The sequence below is a fragment of the Lineus longissimus genome, chromosome 8 (genome assembly GCF_910592395.1).
Source record: "Lineus longissimus chromosome 8, tnLinLong1.2, whole genome shotgun sequence".
Lineage (NCBI taxonomy): Eukaryota > Metazoa > Nemertea > Pilidiophora > Heteronemertea > Lineidae > Lineus > Lineus longissimus.
The window spans coordinates 8625107-8651268 of NC_088315.1; the positions used below are offsets into that span (position 1 = coordinate 8625107).

Sequence of the window (26162 nt, forward strand, 5' to 3'; positions counted from 1 at the left end):
GACCAACAGCTTACCTACTGGGCAAGGAGGCTGCACAAATGACACTACCGTATCTGATTGGCTGACTGGCTCGTAGCAATCCCGAGCATGATCCCATCCCCCCCTCCCAATCCAGCTCATAAGACACAATACCCCATGGTTCATTTGTTTTATCAAGCCAAATAAATAACACGTGAATGCAACGAAAATTAAGTCTCCGCGCCAAATTACAGCGACCAGCTCGTGTAATTTAGGGCAAGGTGCCAAACGAATATTAGTTAAATCACTCCAAGTGAAATGGGAAAATGTGACCAGAATTAGCGAGGCTAAGAAACTGGTGGTTCGGAGATGCAGAGGCAATGAATGGGGATCTCCTGACCTTTGAGGAAGAAGATCAAAACAAGGTTCTGTAGTGGGGCATTATCTATTTGGAATACCAAGGGGGATATATATGTAAGAAGTTTGTCCCGTCCCTGATTTATGCTTATATAAAGTTTTATAAAGGTGGGGGTACCCTTGATATTAAAGATATTTTGCCAGTGTGCAACACAAAGTAGGTTGGCCAGCAATTTAAGGTAGGATGGCCCTATAGAAACCATTTACAACATTATAGAGCAAGGTAAGGTGGCTCTTCCAAGGTAGGGTGAGTAGTAAGCTGCCAAGGTAGGGTGGGCCGCCCAGACCAATGGCCTCGTGGAGAAAAAACAAAAGCGGGTTGAATGGCAAGGCGCAGTAGCACACACTGATCTTGACAAACACCTTTGCTAGTCCCGAGGCTCAGGGTGTAATCATAAGCGGGTAGATTGGATTTCTTCGATAGTATAATTTGAATATGTGGTAATGCATGTTACACCTACTCGTGCAAACGAGTGATTTTTGTCACCACAAACTGTCTATATCGTGAATCCAAAATTGCACATAAATTCCTATCGATGTAACATCAAGTGGATTTCATGAAGTCCATTTAAGTCAAGATGAAGTTTAGACTCGCAAACCCAGGAGAAATTACTTCATACCAGATTTCCCAGGGGTCGAACCGTCTCCTATTGGAATCTATCGGAAAGATACAACAAGCTCAGAATCACCAAAACACAAGAGGTGCAGTTGGATTTTTCTCTCCAAAATATCAAATCAACCTTTTCTCGTCATGCTAATCAAGATTCATATTCAGGCTTTTTGGCTCAGGGACTGAACTTATAGAATGAATGCTGCTGGTTCATTTCTGGTGCAATGGTTTTTCTCAAGGGTAGTCTGTGGTGATGGCCTATTGCAAACGGTAGCCATTTTGACTAGGTAATTTTGGCTGCTCTCAAAACATGCCACGTCAAAAACTGCCTCACCAACACTGGTGAAAATCATTACTAGAGGTCAGCATTACTTTGGTACTACAAGTGGCAGCCCGTGGGGGCAAGCAGGGGTATTATCCCCCTGGCCAAGTAAATCCCACGCCCAAGTTGTCCCGTTAAAAGTCTCCAGGGGGTTGGCCTAAAAGGTGATAAAAGCACAGGAAAAGCTATAATGAATGTGATAAAAGCATAACATAGATATAGAGATAGAGGTCACCCTTGATAGTTTTGAGCGATAAAAGTCTCGGCGCAGGTGGCCTTAAAGGTGACAAAAGCACGAGACAAGGTGTTTTTCGTCCCGCAAATTTCAAGGTTAAAATTCCCACAAAAGCTCACACTGATCTCGAGGAACTACTTAATATTTGCAAGTGTAACATCCTCATCCTAAAAGGTGTCATAAGAAGTGGGGGACCTCCCACATTCATTTAGCTTTTGGCACGGGTGCATTACTTTTGAAATACCACTTACATGACTTATTGGGCTTCTCACCTTAGCCAGAAGCCCTACCCTTGTAACTTTCACTCAAGGACTCGGGGTACTGTAGGCAGGAATTCAAGGGTTCTGATTTTTTATCTCAAAGCACCAGTATGTACAGGCTTGGTGATAGGCATATTTCTCTTAGGCCACGTTATATAGGACATGTGTCACTGATGTACAAAGAATAACATGTCAACCAGATGTTACCAGCTAATATGCTTTTAACAACGGGCCAAGTGTTCCAATTTCATCAGAAATTTTCAGAAATCCCGCTAAAATATGCATGTCAATCCCAAACATCCCGGCTGCTTTTGGTCTATCCTGAAAAAGACCATTTCTCACTGCTACATAAAGCAATCACCACAGACGTGAGAAGCAGCCACACATCAGCTATTGAACTGATCAAATCGTGGGAATAATTTAGGTGAGTTCATGAGAAAATGAGATCAACTCTGAGGGGCCACGTCAAATTGACGAAACACCGGAACGGAACGGAATTGTGGAATATGATGGAACATCATAAAATCATGCCCTATACATGTTAAAGAGGCAAAAAGATGCCTTCCAGTTCAACATGTTCAAGGGAGGAGCCCGAGTAGATGACATGGCAATATCTTCTGCTACTGGAAAACGTTTAGCGATGATTAGGCATTCCATTATATTTCCTTCATTCCGCTCATTCTGTCAATTCTATATGGCCACCATGAGGAGATTGGGAAAATCAGGCACCATCTGTTTGTGATGGAAAACGTAGCTGGGACAATGGAATGATGAAATGTTTCGGATTTGCCGAGTAGAGTTCCAGCATTAAATTCTACAAGATGATGACACTAAGGTTATCAATATAGTTGGTGCTATTTTATCAAACAGGTGTTGACCGTTGGTTCTGCCGAAAAACTCAGCTTTTTTCCATCCCAGGTGCGCAATAACAGAGAACTACGATGCATCCGCATCTTCGGGTCAAATCCAAATCTCGTCCCACTTGCTTGGTAGCCAGTAGTGCGGACAACTAGGCCATGCTGCTTGTCAAAGTTTGCTGGAGATAGTTTGCAAGATGGCAAGTTACTTTTGAACAGACCTGCAGAGGCAACATCACTGATTCAAATTGCCCGATTATCATCAAAATCAACCCAAATGCCCATTAACGACATACATGATCCAAATTGAAGGTAATTTTCCCTCCTGTGGCAATCAAGCCATGGAGATAACTTACAAATTGATCTGGATACCCTTCAAAGGGTTTCGACTTTGGAAAATTATACACGGAATCACATACATCATTACTATGGTAACAGAATTGAGAAGGAAGATCTTCCAAGTTTCCACTAATTGGCTATTAGTCTATCTAAAGGTACCCAGAGTTGTGGAGAAAAACCTAAAGTGGTTATACCCTGTATCCAATTACAGTAGAACCTCTCTATTAAGGTCTTAGGACACCCTTGGGACTGACATGTGCTGTCCTTAATAGAGAGGTGTCCTGATCAGAGATGACAAATTGAATGGAAACAACCAACTTGGGACCAAAACCAGTGTCCATGATAGAGAGAGTGTCCTTAATAAGGGAGGTTCCACTGTATTTTCAAACAAAACCTTTCTCAGTGTCTCCATCAAGAGCATGACAAATTCTTAAAGGCATTATTTCTGTTACAAATAATAATACTGGATCATCATACTGCGCATCTGTGAAAGTCGTGTAAAATTGCAAATTACGGTCGCTCAGAAACCTGCCTTTACTCTCGCAAACTTCTGAAACTTGAGCAAAATCGACCATGACAGTGGATGCATTAGCACTAACTGTTTAGCAGATTCAGCCAATCAAAACCAATAAATTATTCACTGCGGAATCATTATCTGATCAGATTCAGCGGCAGGTGCACAAGCAATGGTGGGGATGGTGTTACCAGAAGAGGGTGCCATCTTTGTTTCCGGCACCGGTGTATTGAAATAGCAAGGAGCATGCGTAATCATCATTCCTTTCGTAAACAACTCCAGAAAAGGTCAGAGATGTGCAAGTCAAGAGTTAGTAGAGGCTTTGAGTACATTTTTGGATGCTTCGGACAGCCGACATCTACACAGAAACACTGTAGTTGTACTTAAGTGATGACCGGCATTAGCTTTCTAATTCACTTTTCCCTCTGTGTCAATGATTAGCCTTCTGGTGAAGCCCATTTAACTGAGCAGACACAGTACCACATGCTCTGGTAACCCAACTAACGGAGCGGACACAGTACCTGCACTCTGCATAGTACAGCCTTCTTAACTGAATGGACACAGTACACATTTCTGGTTAGCCTTTGGTACAGATCCTTTAACCGAGCAGACATAGTATCACATGCTCTGATACAACCCACTTAACTGAGCAGACACAGTACCCTGGTACCCTAGCGCACCAGGAAAAATAACCCACTCAACGAAATGAGCAAATCAACATAAAGTGTCCAAAAATGCTAGAGCCATCATTACTCGGAATAAGCCTCCAATATCCATAATTGGACGCGCCTGATATAACATTCATTCCAGACTCAACCGTCATTTATGCATAACCACCCAACACACCACACACAACCCATCGACAAATGGAAACGTAAAGTAATTGAAGACCAAAAAAAATCATAAATTGATTAAAATAGCATGGCCCAGGGCACAGAGTTCTTTGCTCAATCTAGATAATTGCATAGTACTATTAGATCAATGGGTAGCATCATCTACAATATCACTCACATCAGTTCGGCCGCCTGTAAAAGTTTTTATTGGACGCTTTTTGGGCAAAGATGGATGCATTTTAACAATTTCAAATATCTATCTTTGAATGCATAATCATTGCATTGCACTCCTTAAGCTGTGGTCCATTGTATCTGGTGTCTCTGCCTGGGAAGCTAAAATACCCCTTGGGGGTGGAGAGTACCACTCTTGCATGTGACAGTGCCTGGGTTTTAGCCCAAATGGACCAGGATTTGACACTTGTACAGTATTACAGAATCACCCTTCGGCGAATGAGGCTCTCTCTCGTGATACCATGCCAAGGGTACGCACAATATCCAGATAGAAAGAGAAGGAAAAAACTCGAGATTTATCACAGTCTGGGGCTGCAGTGGGATTGAAATGACATGGTCACTTTCAAACACTGCCTTGGAAGCCCCAACCAACTTCCTGTGGTTCGTATTGATGATAATGACAAGCCAAGCGTAAGCACAGTCATCAGAACGAAAGCTATAGTAAATAACAATAAAAAATCACCCAACTGATCACAATATCTTCTTGGGTGTCATGGTCACTGACTCCTTTGATCAGGAGCACAGATGACTTCGCTCCGAATCAATAACGCAGCCTCCGTACTTCAATCACCACGACAACGGAGAGAAGCAGACGATACATTCGACCAAAACAGGGAGCAGGCGATACGTTAATGCCTACACTCTCAACATTTTGCAGCACATCTCTTCGTTTGCCTGTTCCAAAAAGACCCCCCCCCCATCTTAAAAAATGAAGTATTTTGAGGACTCTATATCAAAATGTACCCTCTTTGGGCTCTTTCTCAGGAAAACTTCCCTAGATGTCGTCAAAAGTGCCTCTTCTCCAATAAAATTTGACTGCTGACTGAGCCCACCACGTTAACAAACTCGAGGGGACAGGATACGTTCAAACTGAACACAGAGCAGACGACATTGTAATCGGCAGCAGACGACACAGTCATCAAATGAGGAAAATCAGCAGACGCGAATCAAAATCACCCACCTTTCATCCGAACAATTGACTCAATTCTGAATGCCAAATGAACAAGTATCCATGAAGGAAAAGTCACCAAGCAAAGAACACGATGTCCAGTTAGCGTCCAGTACAATACCAGTGCAAATCTTGCGTGTATCACCGTCCAACGTACGTTACATTAAGCGCTGACGAGCGATTGCCGCGTACATCCTATCACGGGGCGTATAAGTGATTGACTGAAGCTATTCCGCCTGGCATTGCCGGTTAATACAATCCAATATCATATGGTCCATAATACTCGTGTCACAACCGCGTGGATCGCTAATTTGATTTCTCTTCTAATTTGATTAAAGCGCCGGTTTTTCATCTGGCGGCCTCAGTGGCGATATCGACTCTGCAACTCATTCCGTCTTATGTGACTCAACTATCTCGCGCTGATCCGGAGCTCATTAAAAAACTGCCCTCGGCATTATGGGAGATCGTGCCATCCATTCACATGAATGGCCGGCCACTGCGACTGCTCGGTCGTCGTTTGAATAAGCGCGCTGCAGAGGCACACTTACGCGATTGTCTACGCCAAGAATTGGATAGCTTTAGATTGAGCTCAAACATACTCGTTGACAAAATGCCTGGTTAATATTGAGTGGCACCCGTCTGTCTTCAATCACCGCGGCTGAGAATGGTCTTGGCGAGATAATGGACAGCTAAGGTCGCGTAGCTTGTGCGGGATGAAAATTCAAGATCAAGGCACCGAGGCGCGGTGGCGGCACAAGACAGAGTCAGGTGCATGTCTGTGTTCAAGGAGAGATTGTACCATGCGCGTGGGCAAGGGCGGGATGCCGCACCATTTAAATTTGCGCTGCTTTTAATTGGAGTTTACAAAACAAGGTGGACACATTGTGATTGTTCGAAGCGGCCTTATGGTTGGGAGGAGATTAACCTGGGGTAGCAACTTGGTGTCTGTATTCGTTTCCAGTGTCAGGTTTCGTTTCAAGTTTGCAAATAATGAAGTTTTTATTGTAATTTTTTAAAATCCTTTGATTTATTTTTCAATGGAGAAGAACATCTTAGCTATTCAATTAGTTTCAGGTTATCTTTTTGCACCAGCTTCGGATTTTTGCCTTTGTTAACTTAATCTCACAAACCACATCGAAAATCATAATCGCAAAAATATGAAATTAACAAAAGCAACAAATCCGGTATTTCCGTTACATAATTTAACCCTGGTTTATCCAGAAAGCTTTTTGTAGAACTTAGATGAGCTACAAAATACAGCGAGAGCATTTCTGATCAGTGCTCATTTGTACATCTGTCTGGAATAAGGCACCTGAGACAAAGAGAGAGTATGGTCTCACGCTGATTGTGGGATTTGAATCAGGGACCTCCCGACTGCTAGCCAAGTGTCCGAGCCACTAGTCCACAGCGACTCCAAATGAACAAGGCTCGGACCCGTGCTTTAAACTCTTTCACTGGCTGTGGCAATTTTTCTCAAGAAAGAAGATGTCTGAAAATCTGAAATATTATTAAAACCATGTCACATCGGTACTCATTTGAAAGCGCTCCGCGAGGGCTCTTCAATGAATACCTTTGTGATAGGGTTCAGGGTTTCAAATTGGTCAAATATAGTGAAAGGGTTGATGTACTATATTGAGGTGAATCAGATTTCGCCCCACACCAGCACTGTATCTTTAAACAGGTACCTCGCTAAGCAGACGTTATCCAAGGAGGAGTCTTATCGCAATTCAACAGACCCATCTTAATTGAATCCAATTAACAGTTTTCTATAGCCGCATTAACATAATAACTTTATTTAGGAATACCTTAAGGCCACGATTATTCATTTGCTGGTTTACGGGGCGGCCCCCGTGGAAGTGTTGGTTGAGCGGTTTTGAATTTACTAAAAAATTGAAAGAGAAAAATGGTCATTTCAAAATATTCATAGCACCAATTTGATAAAAAAACTTATTATCATAGTATAAAATGTTTTAATTCTCTTTCTGACATCTTATTTCATCATAGCAACCACAGTCGACCATTATTGTTGAGTACCATTTCGTAAGCTTGGAATTTCAAATTTCAATTTTCTCTCCTTAACATGTTTAAAATCCCCATAATACAGGTTGCCTCTCCAATAAACCATGAAGTAAAATCAAGTGGCCTTGATGCGAGCCAATTAAGTGGCACCCGTGAAATTGAATAATTAGACGGAGGCTGCCATTACGGTTTTGTTGTGACTCTGCATACGCTGGGTGACGCTAGACAATACCTTTCAAGAAAATTGCAAGATCATTCGATTATCGTCCGGGTCTTCACCCCTTTGTGGTGACACTCTCCACAGTGTTAATTTCGGAAAATATCGTGGGGCACGATGTTCTTTGTCCGATGGTAATAGGTTTGTTATTGAATTTGAGACGAGGAGGTGTGCCTGAAACTGGTCTCTGTTTTGAGAGAGATTCGTAGGTTGTTAAGGAAAACGTACACTAATTGTCAAGTGTGTCCTTGCTAAGGTGACCTAAATCTTGGATACATTTTGTTATAAAATGTACACACAATATTTCCAACTTTTGCTGAAGCCAATCAAAGGTAAAATCACTTGAAGTGGGGTGGATCCACTATAGTGCAGAAATCATTATATATCGTGCATCAGTGTTCACAGATTCTAGCCAAGAGAGCCTGGAACGTGAAATTTGATTTCCGATTGTTCCACACAGCCAAAAGGGGAAGACATAAAACTGTGAGGTAATGATCTACTTTTGAATGAAACCCACTAACTTCGTCATAAAAGAAAACCTAATTAATTTTGCCAGGGACAGCCTGCCCTGTCATAACCAGGACCATTTGGAGAGATCATGATTATGATAGTTATAGACAGTCACTGGACAAAGGACGATAATCTTCACCTGACAATGATGCTAACAAAAAGTTTTCAAATTGTAAAATAGAAATAGAATCGAATAGAATAGAACAGAAACGCATGGAACATATTTTCATTCAAAAGATGATGAGGTAGTGGTGGTTCAGTGGAAGAGCACTGACCTCATGATTGAGAGGTTGTGGGTTCAACTCCCAGCCAAGTCATTCCTTGGTTACCCGACTGGTTGAGTTCAAGTGAGGTCTTTGTGGTTGCTCCTCGAAATCACATTCTAATAATGGTGATGATATAACTCATATGGCAATGGTTTCAAGAGGGCCATTAGTCTAAATGAGTGGCTTAAGATCTATCAATGAAATCGCCTGGTGTTAGAAATAGGAACTAGATATTGTAGAACTAAGAGTAAACGTATCTAAACGGACAGCGTGCGCCATCAAAGATTCTGATTGGGCCGTTCAAAATGCTCCATTTTCATAGCGTTTTTTGCATGATTTCCTTTAAATGCAATTTCCCTTAGTCAGTCCTTATCTGTAGCAAACACAAGTCCCCTTATGACACTCATCTCAAACCAGTGGGCTCGAAAATAGCCTGGCAGAAACCGTCCACAAGGGAGTTCGAGACAGACTGAATTTTGTTAACGTGTTTATAGAGAGCATCATGAATTGAAATCTCACAAAAACGTATTGACAGTAGAGGGGTGTATGTCACAGTGCTGATCACCAGTAGTAAAGCAGGGTGTTATTGCTTTTAAAATTCATAGATTTATTTCAATTTCATGGATGAAAGGCATGTTTCCACAACTGGGGAAAGTTTGGCACGCAGTTTCACAGATTGATTTTGTTGTAAGTTGATAGTTGATGGCAATCGTCGACAAATTGAGGACCTGGCCTGGATAGGCTTAGATGGGGAAAGCTTGTGTCAACCTGCTGATGAGCAGCCGACTGATGATGATGATGATGATGATGATGATGACGATGATGATGATGATGATGTACTGGGCAGTGACCACAAAAGCCGGTAAAAGTGACAAAACTACAAGAGCGAGAGGCTGCAGTGGAATCGGCCTAAAGAGATTCAGATGCTGTTATGACCATAAAGATATATTCCTTGACTTCTTGACCAAATAATGATAAATAATGATAAATACCCTTAAAACAGTATCAAATTCACCAAAGATACTTCACAGTTCTCAATGACTCTTGAGAGAAAGCAATCGTTTATTTTAAGTATGCCGTACATGTACCATTGATACCGTACAGCACACCTGTTCTGAGTCAGCCTGCGCTCGATCCAACCATTAAAATCATTAGTGGGAGCTGTTTTCTATCAGATCTGGGCTAGGGGAGTCCCAGTGGTCAATATATGGAGGTAGCGCTAATCTCATCATCACCACTTCCTCAGCTATAAAAATCCTTTTATTCAAATGAATAACGCGAGGCGAAAAAAGCTTGGGTCAGAGCATCAATAATTGTATCAAATGGAAGATTTATTGTAGGTCTACACCCGAAAGGTTGTGGAAGTCTGTATCTTCACTCAAACCTGTATGTTTTAACCGTTAGAATTCATCAAATCTGTCTTGAGGGCCGAGTTAGGAGGCCTTCAAGCCCTTTGTCCATTCAATAATTCAAGGGAGGCTTCATGTCCCTAATCCCTCACAAAACAATGTTTTTGTCAGCTACCAGCAAGACGATCTATTCGAATTGGAATATTCCAAGCAGCAAGATATTAGGTTAGAGTGGGAACTAACTGTTTTCTCTTAAGGATGATGAACAAAATAACAAAATATTGTCCCAGACCAGGCTTATATGCACAAATCTGACACCTCAGGAAGTTATTTACTCAAATAAACCAATCAAAACGTGTCAAATGGATGACGTTGGATGTGATTCTGGTTACCATGGATAAAAATAGTCAAATTATCAAAGAGACCTGTTTGTTGGCTTAACATCGGTTGGAGTATCCATTCTTTAAACTATGTGGGATAGGATGTTGGTCGATTGCAAGATCGACCAACATCCTGCAATCGACCAACATCCAGCGGACTGATCAGGAATCAAACCCGGGACTTTAGAGGTGACAGGCATCGTTGTGCCATTCTGACAGCCAAAATATGATTAGATCGGATGTACAAAGGACATCCGCCTCACCTAAAAGATGGTCATGATCATTTGAAATGTTGCCTGTTGCAACAGGAGCACGACATACTGAAGAAGAAAGCTAGCCGTTCATCGCCAAGACGCCTAATTGCGTGTCTTCCCCTACGTTTATTATGACAGTCGCTGCCTGCGCATTAACTACAAAGAAGCGAGTACAAGGAGACATCCAACCAATCAGATCATTAGCAAAATTATTCAAACTTGCGACAGGTATAATTAGCAAAATTAGTCCATCTTCGGATGCATAATGGGAGAATTTGCGTTTTTTCTTCGTCCGCTTCTAAATAAGTGTTTTCTTCTCGGGATAAGCTTCATAATGATCCGATTAATTGGCAGTATCACAAAGTATATACGGTAGTTCTCGGACGAAATTACCTCTTTTGTTGTCCGTAGATCTGTAGCGCAACGTGAGGATTCTGAGACGTGGCTAGAGATATGAAAATCTCGTCTTGATGATGGCTGTATGTGATCGTACAAGAGAACTGCGCCAAATTAGCAGAATTACGGTGATTTTTAGAGCGGCATTCCGGCAGATTATCACACCCAAAAGGCAATGCGTTATCGGTTGATGTTCATCAAATGAAACCTGGTTTTATACAGACTTTTGTTACGTTGCATTTTTTGTCGGAGGGGAAATGGTCTTTTTCGGGAAGCCGGGATGAGCAGAGAATTGAAGTCAGAGTTTTGAAAGACATGGCCTTATTTTAGCGAGGAGCGGGATAACAGTGAATATTGCTTCAGGCTTGCTCATCGGCAATCGGGACAAATATCCTCCACTCTTTTGTCCCCTAAACACCAGGATTCTCGTAAAACAAGGACCAGACAGATGCAGCTGTAAACTTTGTAAGATGGACCGCGCCCAGGCAGACACCAGGGTTATCCTAAAACAAGAACTCAAACAATTTAAAACGCGTCCATCAAACACACGAAATGGAACCTTAATCTTCTTCTAATATAACAGCATTAGAATTTCAAGATTTTCAGTGGATAGGATCTTCTGATACCTGCTTGCAGTTTTATCTGAAAACTTTTTATTCCTTAGGCGGAATTTATGTCGTTTTGAATGATATTTTCCACTATATGAATGATGAGTTTGAGACACCCATATCAAAGCTACGTTTTCTGCAATTAATCAAAAAGACGCCTCGTCATGACGGTGTCCCGAGAGAAGGTGTGTTTTTCACACAGAACAAATTGCCAGTTTCGTGCTAAGATTACAGCAAAACGTAATGGAGTTTGTGTTAAGCATGTACATGTAAATGTCTCAAGTTATTTCAAGATGGAACAGTTTGAATTCAATTCACCTTGATATCACAACTTTTCAGTCAGTTGGCCGCGGCCCCATTTCCGCGTAATTCTCTCTGCGCTATGACGTCACTGCATATCATTACGAGCTCATTATCGCGTACATTTAGGCGTGAAAAATATGAAGTCGGAAATCGATCCTAAACTTGCCAAAATCTTTCTGAATGACATGTAAACGGAACATATTATTCTAGATGAAACATTAATTAGTAGTTTCATTAAGAAAAAAGTGTAAAAAGTCCTGAGGTTTGCTGTTTACGTGACTTTGAACAGCGGTCGTCGCCCGAAAATTTGCAATTTTTTCACGTAATTTTGTTGAATAAATGCACCTAACTCATCAAAAACATCGCGCGTGCTCAGAAGTAATGACTGATATTTATTGTTATATGTATCTTTGACTGAATAACACGATAGTGAAAATGATTATTTCTGCCGCACGGCTAGAAAATACGTTTAAGTTGCCTCTGATTTTTGTCAGAAAATGTTGCAGCCGGATTTAGGTTCCGACCACACCCGAAGTTGAGCCGAAGAGGCCCGAACACTAGGATCGCCACCATCGCTACAAAACGTGTTCTAGAATACTGATTATGAAAACTTGTCCAATAGCCCATCCTGCCGTCCCATCCCTCCTTTCATGAGACCACCATTGCCCAAATTTAATGACAAAATGATGCAAAGAAGAAACTTAACATTAAAGATAACTAATCCTCTCTTCTGCATCTTGAAACTCTTTAACAGTGAAACGCTAACATTGAAACAAGAACACCAATAACAAACAGAGAGTCAATTGTTGAAGGGTGTAAAACACAATGCCAAATTCAAATTCTTGCAAGTGGTGCTGTTGAACTTTTCAAGTGGAAGGAATCAAACTTATTTTCATTCGTGACGTTATTTGCTAATGATTGTTTACACCATTCAACAGCTTGACATGTTCATCAAACCCGATTGACTGGAGAAGTGAAAGTATTAAGCTGAAAGATAAAGCAGATTTTTCCTGAATGACAACAGCCTGGATGTACAATTACAACAGACAAATTGATGACAAACTTCAAGTTAAACCAATCACAATCTTGCAGGAAGATGTCCTGTAATAGGTTAAGTTTACACCTTTAACACTGGCATTGGTCATGCTGCTCAAATTACATACTTTATCAGCTTTTTGGTATTATCTTTTACTGATACAGCATCTCTAAAAATGAGATGATGGCAAGTTCTGTGCGCGATGTCTGGCACAAAATAACTCTTGTGGGGGTACTGATGAGGCTATTCCCGGCTTTATAAGCATCATTGATGGCTTGGAAGCCCGTTCAGACCCAGGCCAGGGTCAGGGAAAATAAACTATCCATCCAAAGGTCGTCCAAAATTACCAGACAATGCCTATTATTGAGCCATGTCACCTAGTAGGCCCTGGTGTTTTGGACCGTGAAGATCCACATTGTAATGTGTATATGATTTCTTTTCCTGAACTATGGCAGCCTTTTACAGGCAAATCTGGCAAAAAAGTGCCTAAACATAGGCAACTAAAATTACCAAACAAACAAAAGATATATCATTATGAGAAAGTTTATTTTCACAGAGGATATACAGAGAAATTTCTGAAGAATCAGCCGGATTGCCCAACAGTAGTAGTAGACATCTCAGTCACCTGGATCTTTTCGGAAGTGAAGCATCATGGCTCATGCTTTACTGTTTGAGCACATCCACACAAATCGATAGTATTCCTGGTCAATATCAATGACGATATGGTGGAACACATGACATACCTCCAGTCTCATAACATAACAATAACATAACACTCACTCAGTCACTGTCGCTCTGACATTTCTGACGACTATTCTACCAGTAGCTTTATCAAAAGGCTCAAAATCATCTGGTCATTTGGCCACAAGTTGTAGAAATTATAGTCAGACTAAGCATATTCATCAACAGAACTCAAACAGGCTACCATCATGCCATTCTCACTTTTAACCACAATTTTTTTGAGACACGCTGTGCATTAAAATATTTTTACAATATCGCGTCGTGCACGCAATTGCCGCGAAAACGGCTTGATTAACATCACGTGATCCAAAACGTCATAAATATTAATGAGATTTCTTCGAAAAATCACCAAATTAAGTGCCAAAAAAGAAATATTTAGGAAACCGGGTGCTCAAATGTTTTAAAAGATATGAATTCATTTAGGATTGGTCAACCACTTCGCAAAAAATCAATTTACCAAATATCGCCGCAAAGCTGGAAAATATCTTTGAGTGAGGTATGTTCAGCGAAGATTGCGAAAATATCATATTTCGAAAAATTGATCAAACTCGGTTGATTTTGCTTGGAATTTGATGAAATAAACACCAATTTTTTCTTTCAATAACTAACAATTTCGCCATCTTTGATCAATCGCTCTCCCCGAACAGTCGTGCATGCTACAGAGGTTTTAGTCTCTGCCACAAATATGGCGCGAATTAGTATCAAATTTTTACCGATAGGTGACAGTAGCAGCGCAACGCAGAGAGAAACGCTCTTTTGGCGCTGCGAACGGGGGCGCGGCCCACTGACTGTTTTACAAACAATTTACCTAAGATGTTGTACATTTATGTAGACGAGTCGTGACCAACTTGACATGGACTCAATACCTTTTCGATGCTGTAAGTCATTAAATACATATTCATCAACAACTTATCAAACCTAGATTCTACATTTCAATTACTCGCGTCTCTCTTGTTGATTATTTTTTGGTCGACTTGAAAAATTATATAAATTTTCAAAACTAGGCAATCCTGCAGAGGTCATCAAATGCATGTTCGTCATGAGTTTATCTTTAGAAGTAAGAAATGTGATTTAAATGAGAATTTCATTAACCCTCACATGCAGATCAATAAAGACAGAACCGAAATGTTTCGAGGGGAAAAAATGAGTACGAAGTCATCTGTCTCCATTAACACATGACAGATCATCTTTACCAAATACAAACCCTAAAAAGTTGTCGCTCAAATAGGGCCTGTTAGCTTCTCTTCAGCAATCAGTTAATTACAAGACAGTCAGAGCCTTTTTCTTGATATTTTGAGCAAATCTTGCAAAGCAATTACCACTGTTCATACAGCATCCATCAATTCCTTGATAATGCCTTTGTATCCCAATTACCACTCTTTTTTTGCAAGCAAAGGTGTCGGACTCCCAATCCAACACTGGGCTGTCAGAGTAGCTCAATGGAAACATCAGTGCCTGTCACCTCAGAGGCCCATGGTTCTGTCGTAGATTACCGGTCCCCTATGGTTTATTGACCAGTGCTGTTGTGCCCGGCCTTTGCTAGGTAACCATAGTGTCCATATTGTTGTTTAGGCCTCGGCCAATCTGGGCCGTGCTTTGTATGTTCTTGGTTACATATTCCATGAGCACAATAAACTCGGAGCAGGAACCTCGTCTTTTCTTCCCTTTTATTTTACTTTGATTTATCACGATGTGGAATCCCTGAAAGTTCAATTCCCTATTGGACCACGCATACTCTCATTCGAAAGCGAGAGCAATTCACTTTGACAGTGTACATTTTCCAATGGAATCTCTGGTTTCCCTCCTACTCTACCAATTTTATTCCCTTATATAAGTTTTATCCTTTGAGAACTGAGATCTTGAATTACGGCTTGGGTACATCATGACATGATACTCTTGCGTGATACACCATGATGTAATACTCTCGCAATTATAATCGCATTCAAAGATAATGAAAGCAAAAAACTTTGTTTTTACTAATGAACCGCTATTGTCTTACATGCATTACTACTTAAATAGTGCAATCGAACGGCACAAAATTTCCTCAGCAAAGTTTAAGCCTATTGTTCTATTCAAAACCACTAATGGATATACATTAGGCAAACATTTTCAATTGGAAATTTCTATTCTTTGGAGAGATTTTGGATAAACAACCCAATACGCTTTATGGCTGATTCATCTAATGTGCTCTCAAGTTGAGCTGTAATATTTTTGCATCTGGATCCGTATCCCAGAAAATGGCCCAGTGTTGCATTTAGAATAACGAAGTTAAAGGATGTTCAAGAGGAAAGTGTACGGAATCCAATATTTCAATGACTAGCTTTATAATATCACTAATAGCCATTTTTTATCATCCTTATAAGATATAAATGTACCATATTAGTTGAAGGAGACTTTCAAATCCAAACCAGCAGGTGATCTTTAATGCTCTTTCTTGCCATTGTTAAGATGTGTCAACCACCAACACATTTCTTCTGACCAGTACTGTCCTCACATCTATTTATAGCCAAGTGTGGAAACTAACATGTGCACTTCCAGCCTTCCAAACCAAAGCAAGTCAGTGATCTTTGCCCTTTCTTGCCATTGCTCAAATGTTATCGGCAACCTACAAGAAATTTCTTCTGACCAGTACTGTCCTAGTCACCATAAGCAAAGTGTGGGAACCAACTTCCAACCAAACTGGTGATCTTTCATGCTCTTTCTTGCCATTGCTCAGAAGTAATTGTCAACCTCCATCTTGCCTTAAGATCGTGATTGTATGATGAATATTGTATAAACCTCGGAATTACTTCTCATATTGAATCAGTTTGAAGGAAATCGGGAAGAATGACTTGGAAGCAAAATTGCTCGATATTTAAGAAGAAGTTCATTCACCCCATACCGAGCTTCAGCTGATAACATATTGGATACACACTTTTTTCAATACAATAAATTCCTCGTGACCTTGGGCAATCCCTTTACTTCAATTGCCTTGTCTTTGGAATCAGACATCAAACTGAGATACACTTTAAAACCAAATAAGAAAGAACAAAGCCTCCAGGAATGCCAAATATGAAAGCCCTCACAATGTGATGTACAGTGACACCTCCCTAAGTGGACCCCTCTCTATTAAGGACAATATCTCTGATAACGACACTACTTTTGGTCCCACACCTGTGATTTCCATTCAAATTGACCTCTGTAACCAGGACACCTTGCTATCAAGGACACCTTCTCTAACAAGGACACTACTTTTGGTCCATAACCTGTCATTTCCCTTCAAATTGACCTCTGTAATCAGGACACCTCTCTATTATGGACAGCACTGGCCAGTCCCAAGGTGTCCTTGATAGAGAGTTTCTACTGTACCATTTTGATATCCAAAGAACCTAACCTCTAGCCTAACTACACTCCAAGTTTTCCAGCATCTCGGTTCACCTCCTGCCTTTTCAAATTCAAATTAAGCAATAATTCAAACCAGCCTCTTATATCATCAGACTATGGCTAATTGAGCCTGGGTAATAAAATTCAAAGTCAAATCCTCCCAATTTCATTGTCACACAATAAAGCTCAATTTTACTGTCCACTTGTTGTAGTCTAAGCCACCGAGTGGAAGATATCTACAGACAATACCCACAACTCGACTCACTCTCCAAGCTACCACACTGACCCTTGGCCCATGGTATTATTCTTGCATTAACATTGTGATTGCGATGATGAATATTTTAAGAGTAACTGCTGATACACGGTGATGAGAAGTTGCGCGCCCCATCGGAGATGAATGGCGGCCATCATGTGGAAAATGAGATGAAATGAACTCGGGAATATCGTCTATTCGCATTGTGCAAATTCGGCCATGATCAAACGTGAATTGCATGGCCGGAGTTGTCGCTGGGTGTGAGAGTGGATTTCGAATTGGGCGATGCTGGTTGTCTATTGTGTTATAGTGTCAAATCAAGGCTGATGGCTTCGAAGCGCCAAAGACATGCCAGCGAATGGAATGATGAGGGGGAAGAACCTGTCCTGACGTTCTCTGATGGAGAGACAATGCCAGGAAAAAGTGTGACGACAAAATCGCTCACTTCTAGGGATAGACGACAAGCCACATTTAGAACAAATAAGGGCAACTCTAATGCTGAAATAGATCTCTTTACACTCTTTCATTTGGTGGTTAAAATGACATTAACCGAGGAAGTCTAAGTTCCCCCCCCCCAAAATAATCTTAAACTCTTGCTGCACCAAGCTGCTCGAGTCAGAACCTGGCCCGCGCAGAAGTAGCCTGTGGCAGTTTTCTCTGAGCCCTGATTTGGCTCGGCGCCCCAACAGGCTGCTTAGAGCAGTTAGAATGCCATCATTACTGGGAGTGTCAAGTGCTTTGGGACAGACCTTGGCAAGTATAAAATCACTGCAGCAAACCAGTTTCACGCAAAACTAAGTTTCAGGCCTACCTACCTTCAAATTCACAGTAGATAAGCTTTCCTTCCGGGCAAATCTCTCAAGCTACCAGCAAAAAAATGATTAATAAATTGATATTTCAAATATTGAGGTTGCGCATGAAGCAATCATCATGATTATCTCTGCGACTAAATTAATCAGCTGTCGACATATTAATCATAAGCTTAATGAAAAGCTTCTACTATTACTCGCCAAATTCATCATTACCTTTGTTTGCATATTTCATCCGACATAAAATACCACTTTCGTACTACGCTAATTGTTTTCCCACTCTTATAGCGGCTATGTTCTTCCTTGGCTAATGGAAAATGGCTTGTAATAATTGATGCTAGTGCTCAATAGAGAAATTGTAGCGCCTTGCAAACCCTGCAGACCAGCAATCATGATCGCATGCATTGAAAATTGTCTCAAGATAAGAAAGAAGGGAAAGTTTTTGGATTCTCTAGTCTCACTCAGGGCACTTTTTGCGTCCCTGATCTGAAATTCTGCTCAGAAGTTCAGATCACTGATCACATGAGAAATTCCCATCAGGATTCAACCAAGTCGCATAACTACCTAACAACTCTGCCAAAACCTGTCATCATCCAAAATACAGACCTCCGCCCGGCATCAATATTGTTGTCCGCTGTCAAACAATCCATAATTACGACAGGTAACCGGCCACCAATACCTGGCATTGTCGTGATTTATCGCTGCTGTGTTGGGAGGCGTAATCTCATCGACCAAGACGTATTCCTTCCCAACTCCTCCTCTCCTCATTGTTAATGCCCAACGTAGCGACAAACTTAACAACTTGTGCTCCTTGATTGTACTTTTCATCTGGTCGCGTGGCCCGATTATTTGTAATTATGATTGTATCGCCATGATAGGCTATTGTGCCGTCGTGAGAAATCGTTGCATAAGAAATGCCCGGTTTTCGCGCGGCTTTGTTAAGGAGAGGAAGCCGCGTGAAGACTGGGCGGGAGGTGAGGTTGATTATGATGGATGGGACCAAGATTGATACGAAGAAATGGAATATTTTGTAATTTTACCAAATTATTCCACCATAAAAGCATCCAGCAAACTTGTGATCCAAATCGCTGCGACCTGCGATCACGATTGCATGCGACAAAAATCACTCTTTTGCAGTAGTCACCACAGGTGCCTGCGACAAGAATTGGTGATCGCAGCTACTTGCAATCATTATCTAACTCTGTGATAACTGGTTTTAACCCCAGACAAGAGATAATTTTGTTGCTCACACATAACAGTGATTATAATTCCAGGTCCCAGCAATTTTAAATCGCTCCTCTGCCTTACACCAGCGATACAATGTTGTAGAAAGATGCTGCCCAAGTAGAGCTTAAAGATCTTTCCCAAGTAGAACTTAAAGATGCTGCCAAAGTAGAACTTGAAGAAGCTGCCCAAGTAGAACTTAAAGATGCTGCCCAAGTAGAACTTGAAGATGCTGCCCAAGTAGAACTTGAAGATGCTGCCCAAGTAGAACTTGAAGAAGCTGCCCAAGTAGAACTTAAAGATGCTGCCCAAGTAGAACTTGAAGATGCTGCCCAAGTAGAACTTGAAGATGCTGCCCAAGTAGAACTTGAAGATGCTGCCCAAGTGGAACTTAAAGAAGCTGCCCAAGTAGAACTTAAAGATGCTGCCCAAGTAGAACTTAAAGATGCTGCCCAAGTAGAACTTGGCTGCCCAATATACCAACATGCTAGATAAATCAGAGCGCCCTCACTCTCCGACATCATTACGACCCGCTTCCTCCGAAAGATTTGCCATCGGCTTCGCGTTAGCAACAGCCTCCCTTTCAATCCAAACAACCTATTACATCGGCCATAAATCACGTCACAAGACAGCCACGCCACTGTTTTACCTCCACCCATACGACGGTGTTTACACACTGACACAGGAAATTAACTGATTGTTAATGGCGGACTAACGAAGTTGGCTACTGATATGCCCGTCAAAGATCCCGGCGAAGAATGCGCCGCATTACTTCGGAGCACCTCTTTTTAATTAAAGATTCTTATCGATAGCGCATGTGCGGAAATGGCATGGAACTTCAAAGAGAAATCATTTCTAAATTAAAGATGACTATCGCGTTCCACCATGGCTGCGTGACACTCCATCATGGCTGACAACCCGCCTCGTACTGGAGCAAGTCGAATGAATTAAAGACGTATTGCCCCACCGAATCTGGAAATCGGGCGTCGTGATTGGAGCACAAAAGCTTGACTCATGCCGCTGATATGTTCTTACTGCTATTTGATGAATGTTGGCCCCTCGGGATGGCGGGCATGCCGTTGGAAAAATCTATCAAAGTGGCAGTTTTCACTTAAATGAATGGTAGTAGAAATAAACAACATAAGTGAACCTGCTTGAAATAAAGTCATGAATACTTCGTCATTCTTTTGCCTCGTCTTTTGAAGGAACTTTTGGTCTTTCCTGATTATCAGTAATCAGATTTTTATCAAAAGGAACAGCATGAGGAATAGCCATCTGATGGAAAAATGGAAACTCTTTCCCACAGAGTATACACACGAGAGCTCTTAACTCTGGCAAGAAATTTTGACTTATTCTGACTCTCATCAGTCAGGTAGGGATCCTATAAGTGTGAGTTGTTGCTATTTCGGGCTAAAGTACGCAATTTTGGCTAAGCCGGGTGTGAAAGTCATTTGTCACTCATGCCATTTCTGCACTCCCCTTTTAAATCAAACTGTGTATAGATTCAGAGAGAGATTGTAGAAGGTCAACTCTTTACCAAGCCATTGATTGATTGATTGATTAGTAAAAATCAATGTCAATTTATACGGTAATTAATAGATTATGATTATGTTATGAGAAGTTTACCACGATCCCATCAGTTCATTAAATTATTGCTAATAATCAATAGAATTTCCTATAAAACCCATCAACTGGTGCAAGGGGGGCCCGGTGCCATGGAGAGGCTAATGGGACTTGAGATTTCTTAATTCAAAATCGGTTCAGAGGCTTTTTTGAAATGTAAGGTTTATTTTTGGATTTTTGTCACTTTTGAGTAAGATTTACTACACAGGCAGAACATACCAAGTACCGTGGCTTGGTGGGGAAGTCCTGCCCGGGGTAACCCCTATTTTACCCACAGTTGTTAAGGGGTGGTTGTCTTATAAGTACAATCTCGCTTCCTTTCAAAACATCCTTCTTTAGTCAGAATGTCAATTGATCAAAATCGGCAGTGATGCAAAAACTGTTCCAAGTTGTCACTCTGATCATTTCTGATCGTTCTGTTATGATGTGAGTAATATTCGTTTATGATTTGATTAAAATGACAAAATTACCGTCAATCTTTTCAAAAATTTTGATTTATTGCTAGTAGCAATCATTCAGGGGATAAATAGTATTCACTCTTATAGCACAATCAATTTTTTTCCGAAGAAAATTGGCACATGATCGATCTGGAGAAGTTTGAACAATTTGGGCGCACACAACTGCTGATCGAGCAGAAGGGGAAGGGCTACGGGAACTAACCCACCCCACCCGGCCCCGAAAATCGTAATTTTTTTACATTCTTGGGCATTTTGGGAGCACAAAACCTTTCCCTCCCCCTCCTGTGACCAGGTCAGGGGCTTTAGAAAAAATCAGACTAACCCTTTCCACCCTTCTGCCCCTTACCGATGATTATCCCTGATCTGTACTTGCTGAAGTGGACAATATCCCCTGCACTGAAGCTCACAAGCCACCTTCATCCCCGATAGCGATCTAAGGCTAGTTTAGCTCATCAAAAGGTCTTACACCTTACAAGATAACTAGCCAGGTTAGCTTGTGCCAGTGATTAGGACAGGGCAAGTTCTAAGGAAAAGTAAACCTATTGTTGAGGGCTTCAGAGTTTAAAGGTGTATGCTGTGTGGTGTGTATCGAATCCTGGGTCAGGAAAACAGCATTCGCTCTGCACTTGGTGGTGTTATTCTCAAGGGAGTATTCCTCCTACAAGGCGGGATGAACATTTTTACATGCCACTACGTTTAGGCACCAGTTGGGTGTATTGGCCAAGAGAGAACGTCATCAGCCAGAGAAAGAGTCTATAACAAGCCACTCATGCTTCTTACTTGGTGAGGTCTATTGCATCGGTTTTAGATCCTATTCCAAAGAAAGGGAATCCAGAAGCTGCTATTTGGTTATAAGACCCTTGAATTGGAAGTTTGACACGGTGCAAAGACAGATGGGGCGAGTACGTCACTCTCCATCGCTATAACAAAAGGCATCAAAGCCACTGGCTACATTTTGCTGCTATAATCGCGACTGCTGAATTGAAGCTAAGAATAACACTTGAGCATTCTTTGCTTGCAGTTTTATCATGAACAAATACTTATTCCATAACCTCAGCACCTTTATCTAAAACCTTTGCCATCCTTTTGATAAACTATCAGACAGAACTTGCATTTCTGCATTTTTCCTCGATCTGCACTGACCAACCCGCGACATCTAAATCCACCATCTCATCAGCTGGAAAATGTTACACCACCTAACAGCAGGAAAAGTCATTACCATCATCGACCCTTCAACTGGAAGGATCGGGGAAATATTATCAGCGGGAGCGGAAGTTATCAGACCCTTATGGTTAGACCTGGTCCCAGGTTATGATCTAGGGGGCTTTAGCATGTGTCTATGCATTCATACCTGTAATTTGGACGAGGTTGGTTTCGAGTCTGATTCGAGATCAAAAGTATCAGTATCAGAAAGTATCAATGGATTTTAGTTCATTCCATGCAACGTTGCCGAAAATATTCATACCCACGCCAAACATTTTGTGCTTATGATTCAGATCACCTTTTCATGAGCTAGATGATCAAAATTCATTCCAACTGCATTTTTATATAAACTAGCCTACTCAACATCAACATGATCCACAGCTGATCAAGGCCAACTTAAGCGGAAATCGACTTAAGAAAGTCCTGAAGGAAACTTCAAGGAAAAAGCTGACAGAAAAAGTGTTGCCGGGAAGCTTTACATCAAAGGGCAAAACCTGAAATGAAAGGAATAGACTTCCCTTCAAATTACTAAACCAATCATGTGGTTTGCCAAATGATTTGAAAACTTCAACCCTTACTTGAACCCTCACTCATGCTAGCAGCAGCGGTCATACACTGCTGAAGCTAGAGGTGGAGTTTTGGAATTTTATTGACTTCCCATTAAAAGAGATGTTCTCTACTTTGCTTGCCAAAGGCGCACTTTTGAGGGGGTCTGGGGGTTCAACCCAGAAATGTTATAAAATCTAGATGCTCTGAGACGCAATTTCAGACCATTTTTGACATTCGACATTGCTGGTATTGACATGACTGACCATATTTACCCTTTTAATAGGAACTTTGCACTGAGATGTGTTTGATGCGCTGAGACATTTCAGGCAAATCTAGACAAGAGAAGTGTCAAAAAGCATCTGGAAGTCTTGGCACATTTTGGTTGGCGTCCACTGGGGTTTGAACTCCCCGAACCCATCTCCTGTACCCGCCCTTGGAATGTGCTACTTTATTATCAATATCATGGAATGTCCCCATCATTCTCCTCAAGGAAACGATTATTTGGACCAAACTACAGGAGACCTCCTGAATATGAAAGTCTGACAAGCCTAATATTCCAGACAGATTAATGAGCAATTTTGATGACAGTGTTGACCAGTTGCCAATCTAACTGATTTCCGTTAACATAGGTGTCATTTTACTTTCTCCCAAAATTGGCTCAGCTTCGGCAAACCTTAGCTTGTAGCAGACTAGCAGTTTTTATTGCAGCGATGTGCAATTTTTATGGTGTATTACACAAAACTGCCAATCGCAGGTCTTCTGCACTGATGAGAATGATTAGTATTAACACATCAATGAAGAATTCAATGACAACACAAAAATAATAGACACCCAAATACGGTCAGTGGGGGGAGAGAGGGGGACCGCATGGAAAGCAGGGATGCTAAGGTTTCTTTTACATCAATTTTGCAAAAGTTATGGTCAGTTTGAAAATATTTCCTCAAATGGGGGAGGGGGCACCCAATGTGCCATCCCCTTGATCTGTGCCTGAACCAGTAGTCAATTAGATGCAGTATTGATCTGGCCTATATCTGCAGATTTGCTATCAGCAGCCTTGTCTAGATCTGATCATACTTTCTATTGATAAAACCCACTCATGATGCAGTGCACTAAGCAGTGCTTACATAATCAGCATTGTCTTCAAGCTCAGTGTTTGTAAAGATATATGGGTGACAGGCCAGATGACTGCTGCATCTAATCAACTGCTGTCTGAACCTCTCTATTAAGGACAGCCTTGGGACTGACAAGTTCTGTCCTTAATAGAGAGGTGTCCAGAATTGATTGAATGCAAATTTGGGTCCAAAACTAGTGAGTCATTTATAGAGAGGGTGTCCTCAATAGACAGTTGTCCGCTAAGGGAGGTTACGCTGTATGACTGTCGAAAACACTTACCGTTTTGCTGATTTGGTTTCTCCATATCCTCACCTACTTTACTCATCATCATGGGTCAAGTCCGCACTACAAAAGTCAACGACGAACTGATCACAGTTAAAAGGCTCGCACTTCAGCAAGTCTAATCAAGGAGTCGATCACACTAGTCCGCAATCAACGCAATGCAATCCTTCGATGAACTCATCAGCGTCGACGAAATGATAGTCCTTAATTGCGACAAGCGTCAAAGCGGAGAGCCATCCTGGCGAGATTACGAGATCAGGTGCCCTATTGATCGATACGTTACAATTCAAACAGGTACTCGTCCACTGAATGATCCTGGAAGACCGATTGAGTATCACAGAAACGACATAGGTCCAATTGGCACAGGATAAAGAGAAACGCAAAGTTTATCTAGAATTTGACACCTAAACTTAAGAATCCTGGTTCAAGTCATGAAATGATTGATTCGATTGATACTGCCACTACCAGTGCATTGGACTCAAGTAGGTATGACAGGTCCTGTGAGTGATATAGTAAGTCCGGTTTGTTTCACTGTAGAGACTGGCCTAGCACTCGGCACAGGGGAGACAGAAATGAAAATTTTACCAGATATCAGACAAGGACCAAGAATTCCTGCAATCAAGCCTCTAATATTGATGAAACCACAACTCAAACAGGTCCTGGAGAAGTCTATTGAATAATCATCAAACTGTATATAAAACCAATCGAGTACCTTTACTGGAACTGACGAAGACGACTGAATTTGCACAGGAAAGAAGAAATGAAAATTTTATGAAATCTTTCTTAAGAATCCACAGATTTCTCCGACCCCGACGTATCCAGAGTGCAGCTGAGTATCGAGTGAACCGAGAGACGCATTAGGGAAGATCGATCATCTTGCCTCCTCCACACGTGCTGACTGAATAAGCCAGCGGGGATTAGAGCAATGCTTTTATGTCGTGCTACTGTTAGCCCTGGCGGTGTGATCAAGAGCAATTGTGGCGGTGCAGACAATGAGTCGGTTGGTTGCCGGCAGATTCCGATGCAGGGTTTGTTAAGGTCTTTTCAGTCTGGTGGCGTTGGGGACGCAAGTCCAGGTGACTCGAAATTAAAATCAACACTGTAAATAGATGACAAATGAATAATTAGTGATGGATATCACGTTAGAAATAGTCCAATCTCAAATCTTTAGTGAGTATAGTTAATTGTTGAACCATTCAGACTGGGCCTAAAGGTCTATTCCGTGAGTTAAAAAAATTTAACACATATTTTGCAAGACGTAGCCTTTAACTATAAGGTTGCTGCTACGATCTGATGAGTTCTCTGGCTAAATCTGCATCACACAATCCATTTACCACAAATGGAACTTACAGTAACAGTATTTGGCCAATAATGAGCTTTGATAAGGCGTTAAAAGCACTTCTGATGCTTAACCTACAGTAGACTCACTTTATGTCAAGAGGACCCCCTTCTGCTAAAACACAGCAAGTGTTTTGGCTTATGAACGATGAATTGCAAGACATTGCTTTCACTAATTACAGGCTAAATCAGCATCCGAAATCCACTTACCCCAAATGGAACTTACAGTAACAGTATTGGGGAGATAATAAGCTTAGATGACCCAGCACACCCTGCTCCTCTAACGCTAAATCCACAATGGGCACTTGAGTCAATATAGATCAGACCTATTCCTTGGAGTCAA

At 41.4% G+C, this 26162-nt stretch overlaps 1 protein-coding gene across 4 annotated transcripts in view; it reads right to left on the reverse strand.

Moving 5' to 3' along the window:
- LOC135492658 (LIM domain only protein 3-like) overlaps positions 1-26162 on the reverse strand; it is an 80274-nt gene that overhangs the window by 50507 nt on the left and 3605 nt on the right. Inside the window, exons 1-2 of one of the 4 annotated variants that reach the window (XM_064779226.1) lie at positions 25200-25551; positions 24479-24796 (exon numbers count right to left, since the gene is read on the reverse strand). The exons of 1 other annotated variant lie outside the window; for it this stretch is intronic. In XM_064779226.1, coding sequence (XP_064635296.1) covers positions 24479-24530 — 52 coding nt within the window. In that variant the 5' untranslated portion in view covers positions 24531-24796; positions 25200-25551. Of the gene's footprint in view, positions 1-5537; positions 5916-24478; positions 25552-26162 lie in introns of those variants that run through there. 2 more of the 4 variants (XM_064779225.1, XM_064779229.1) reach the window with 2 other exon arrangements.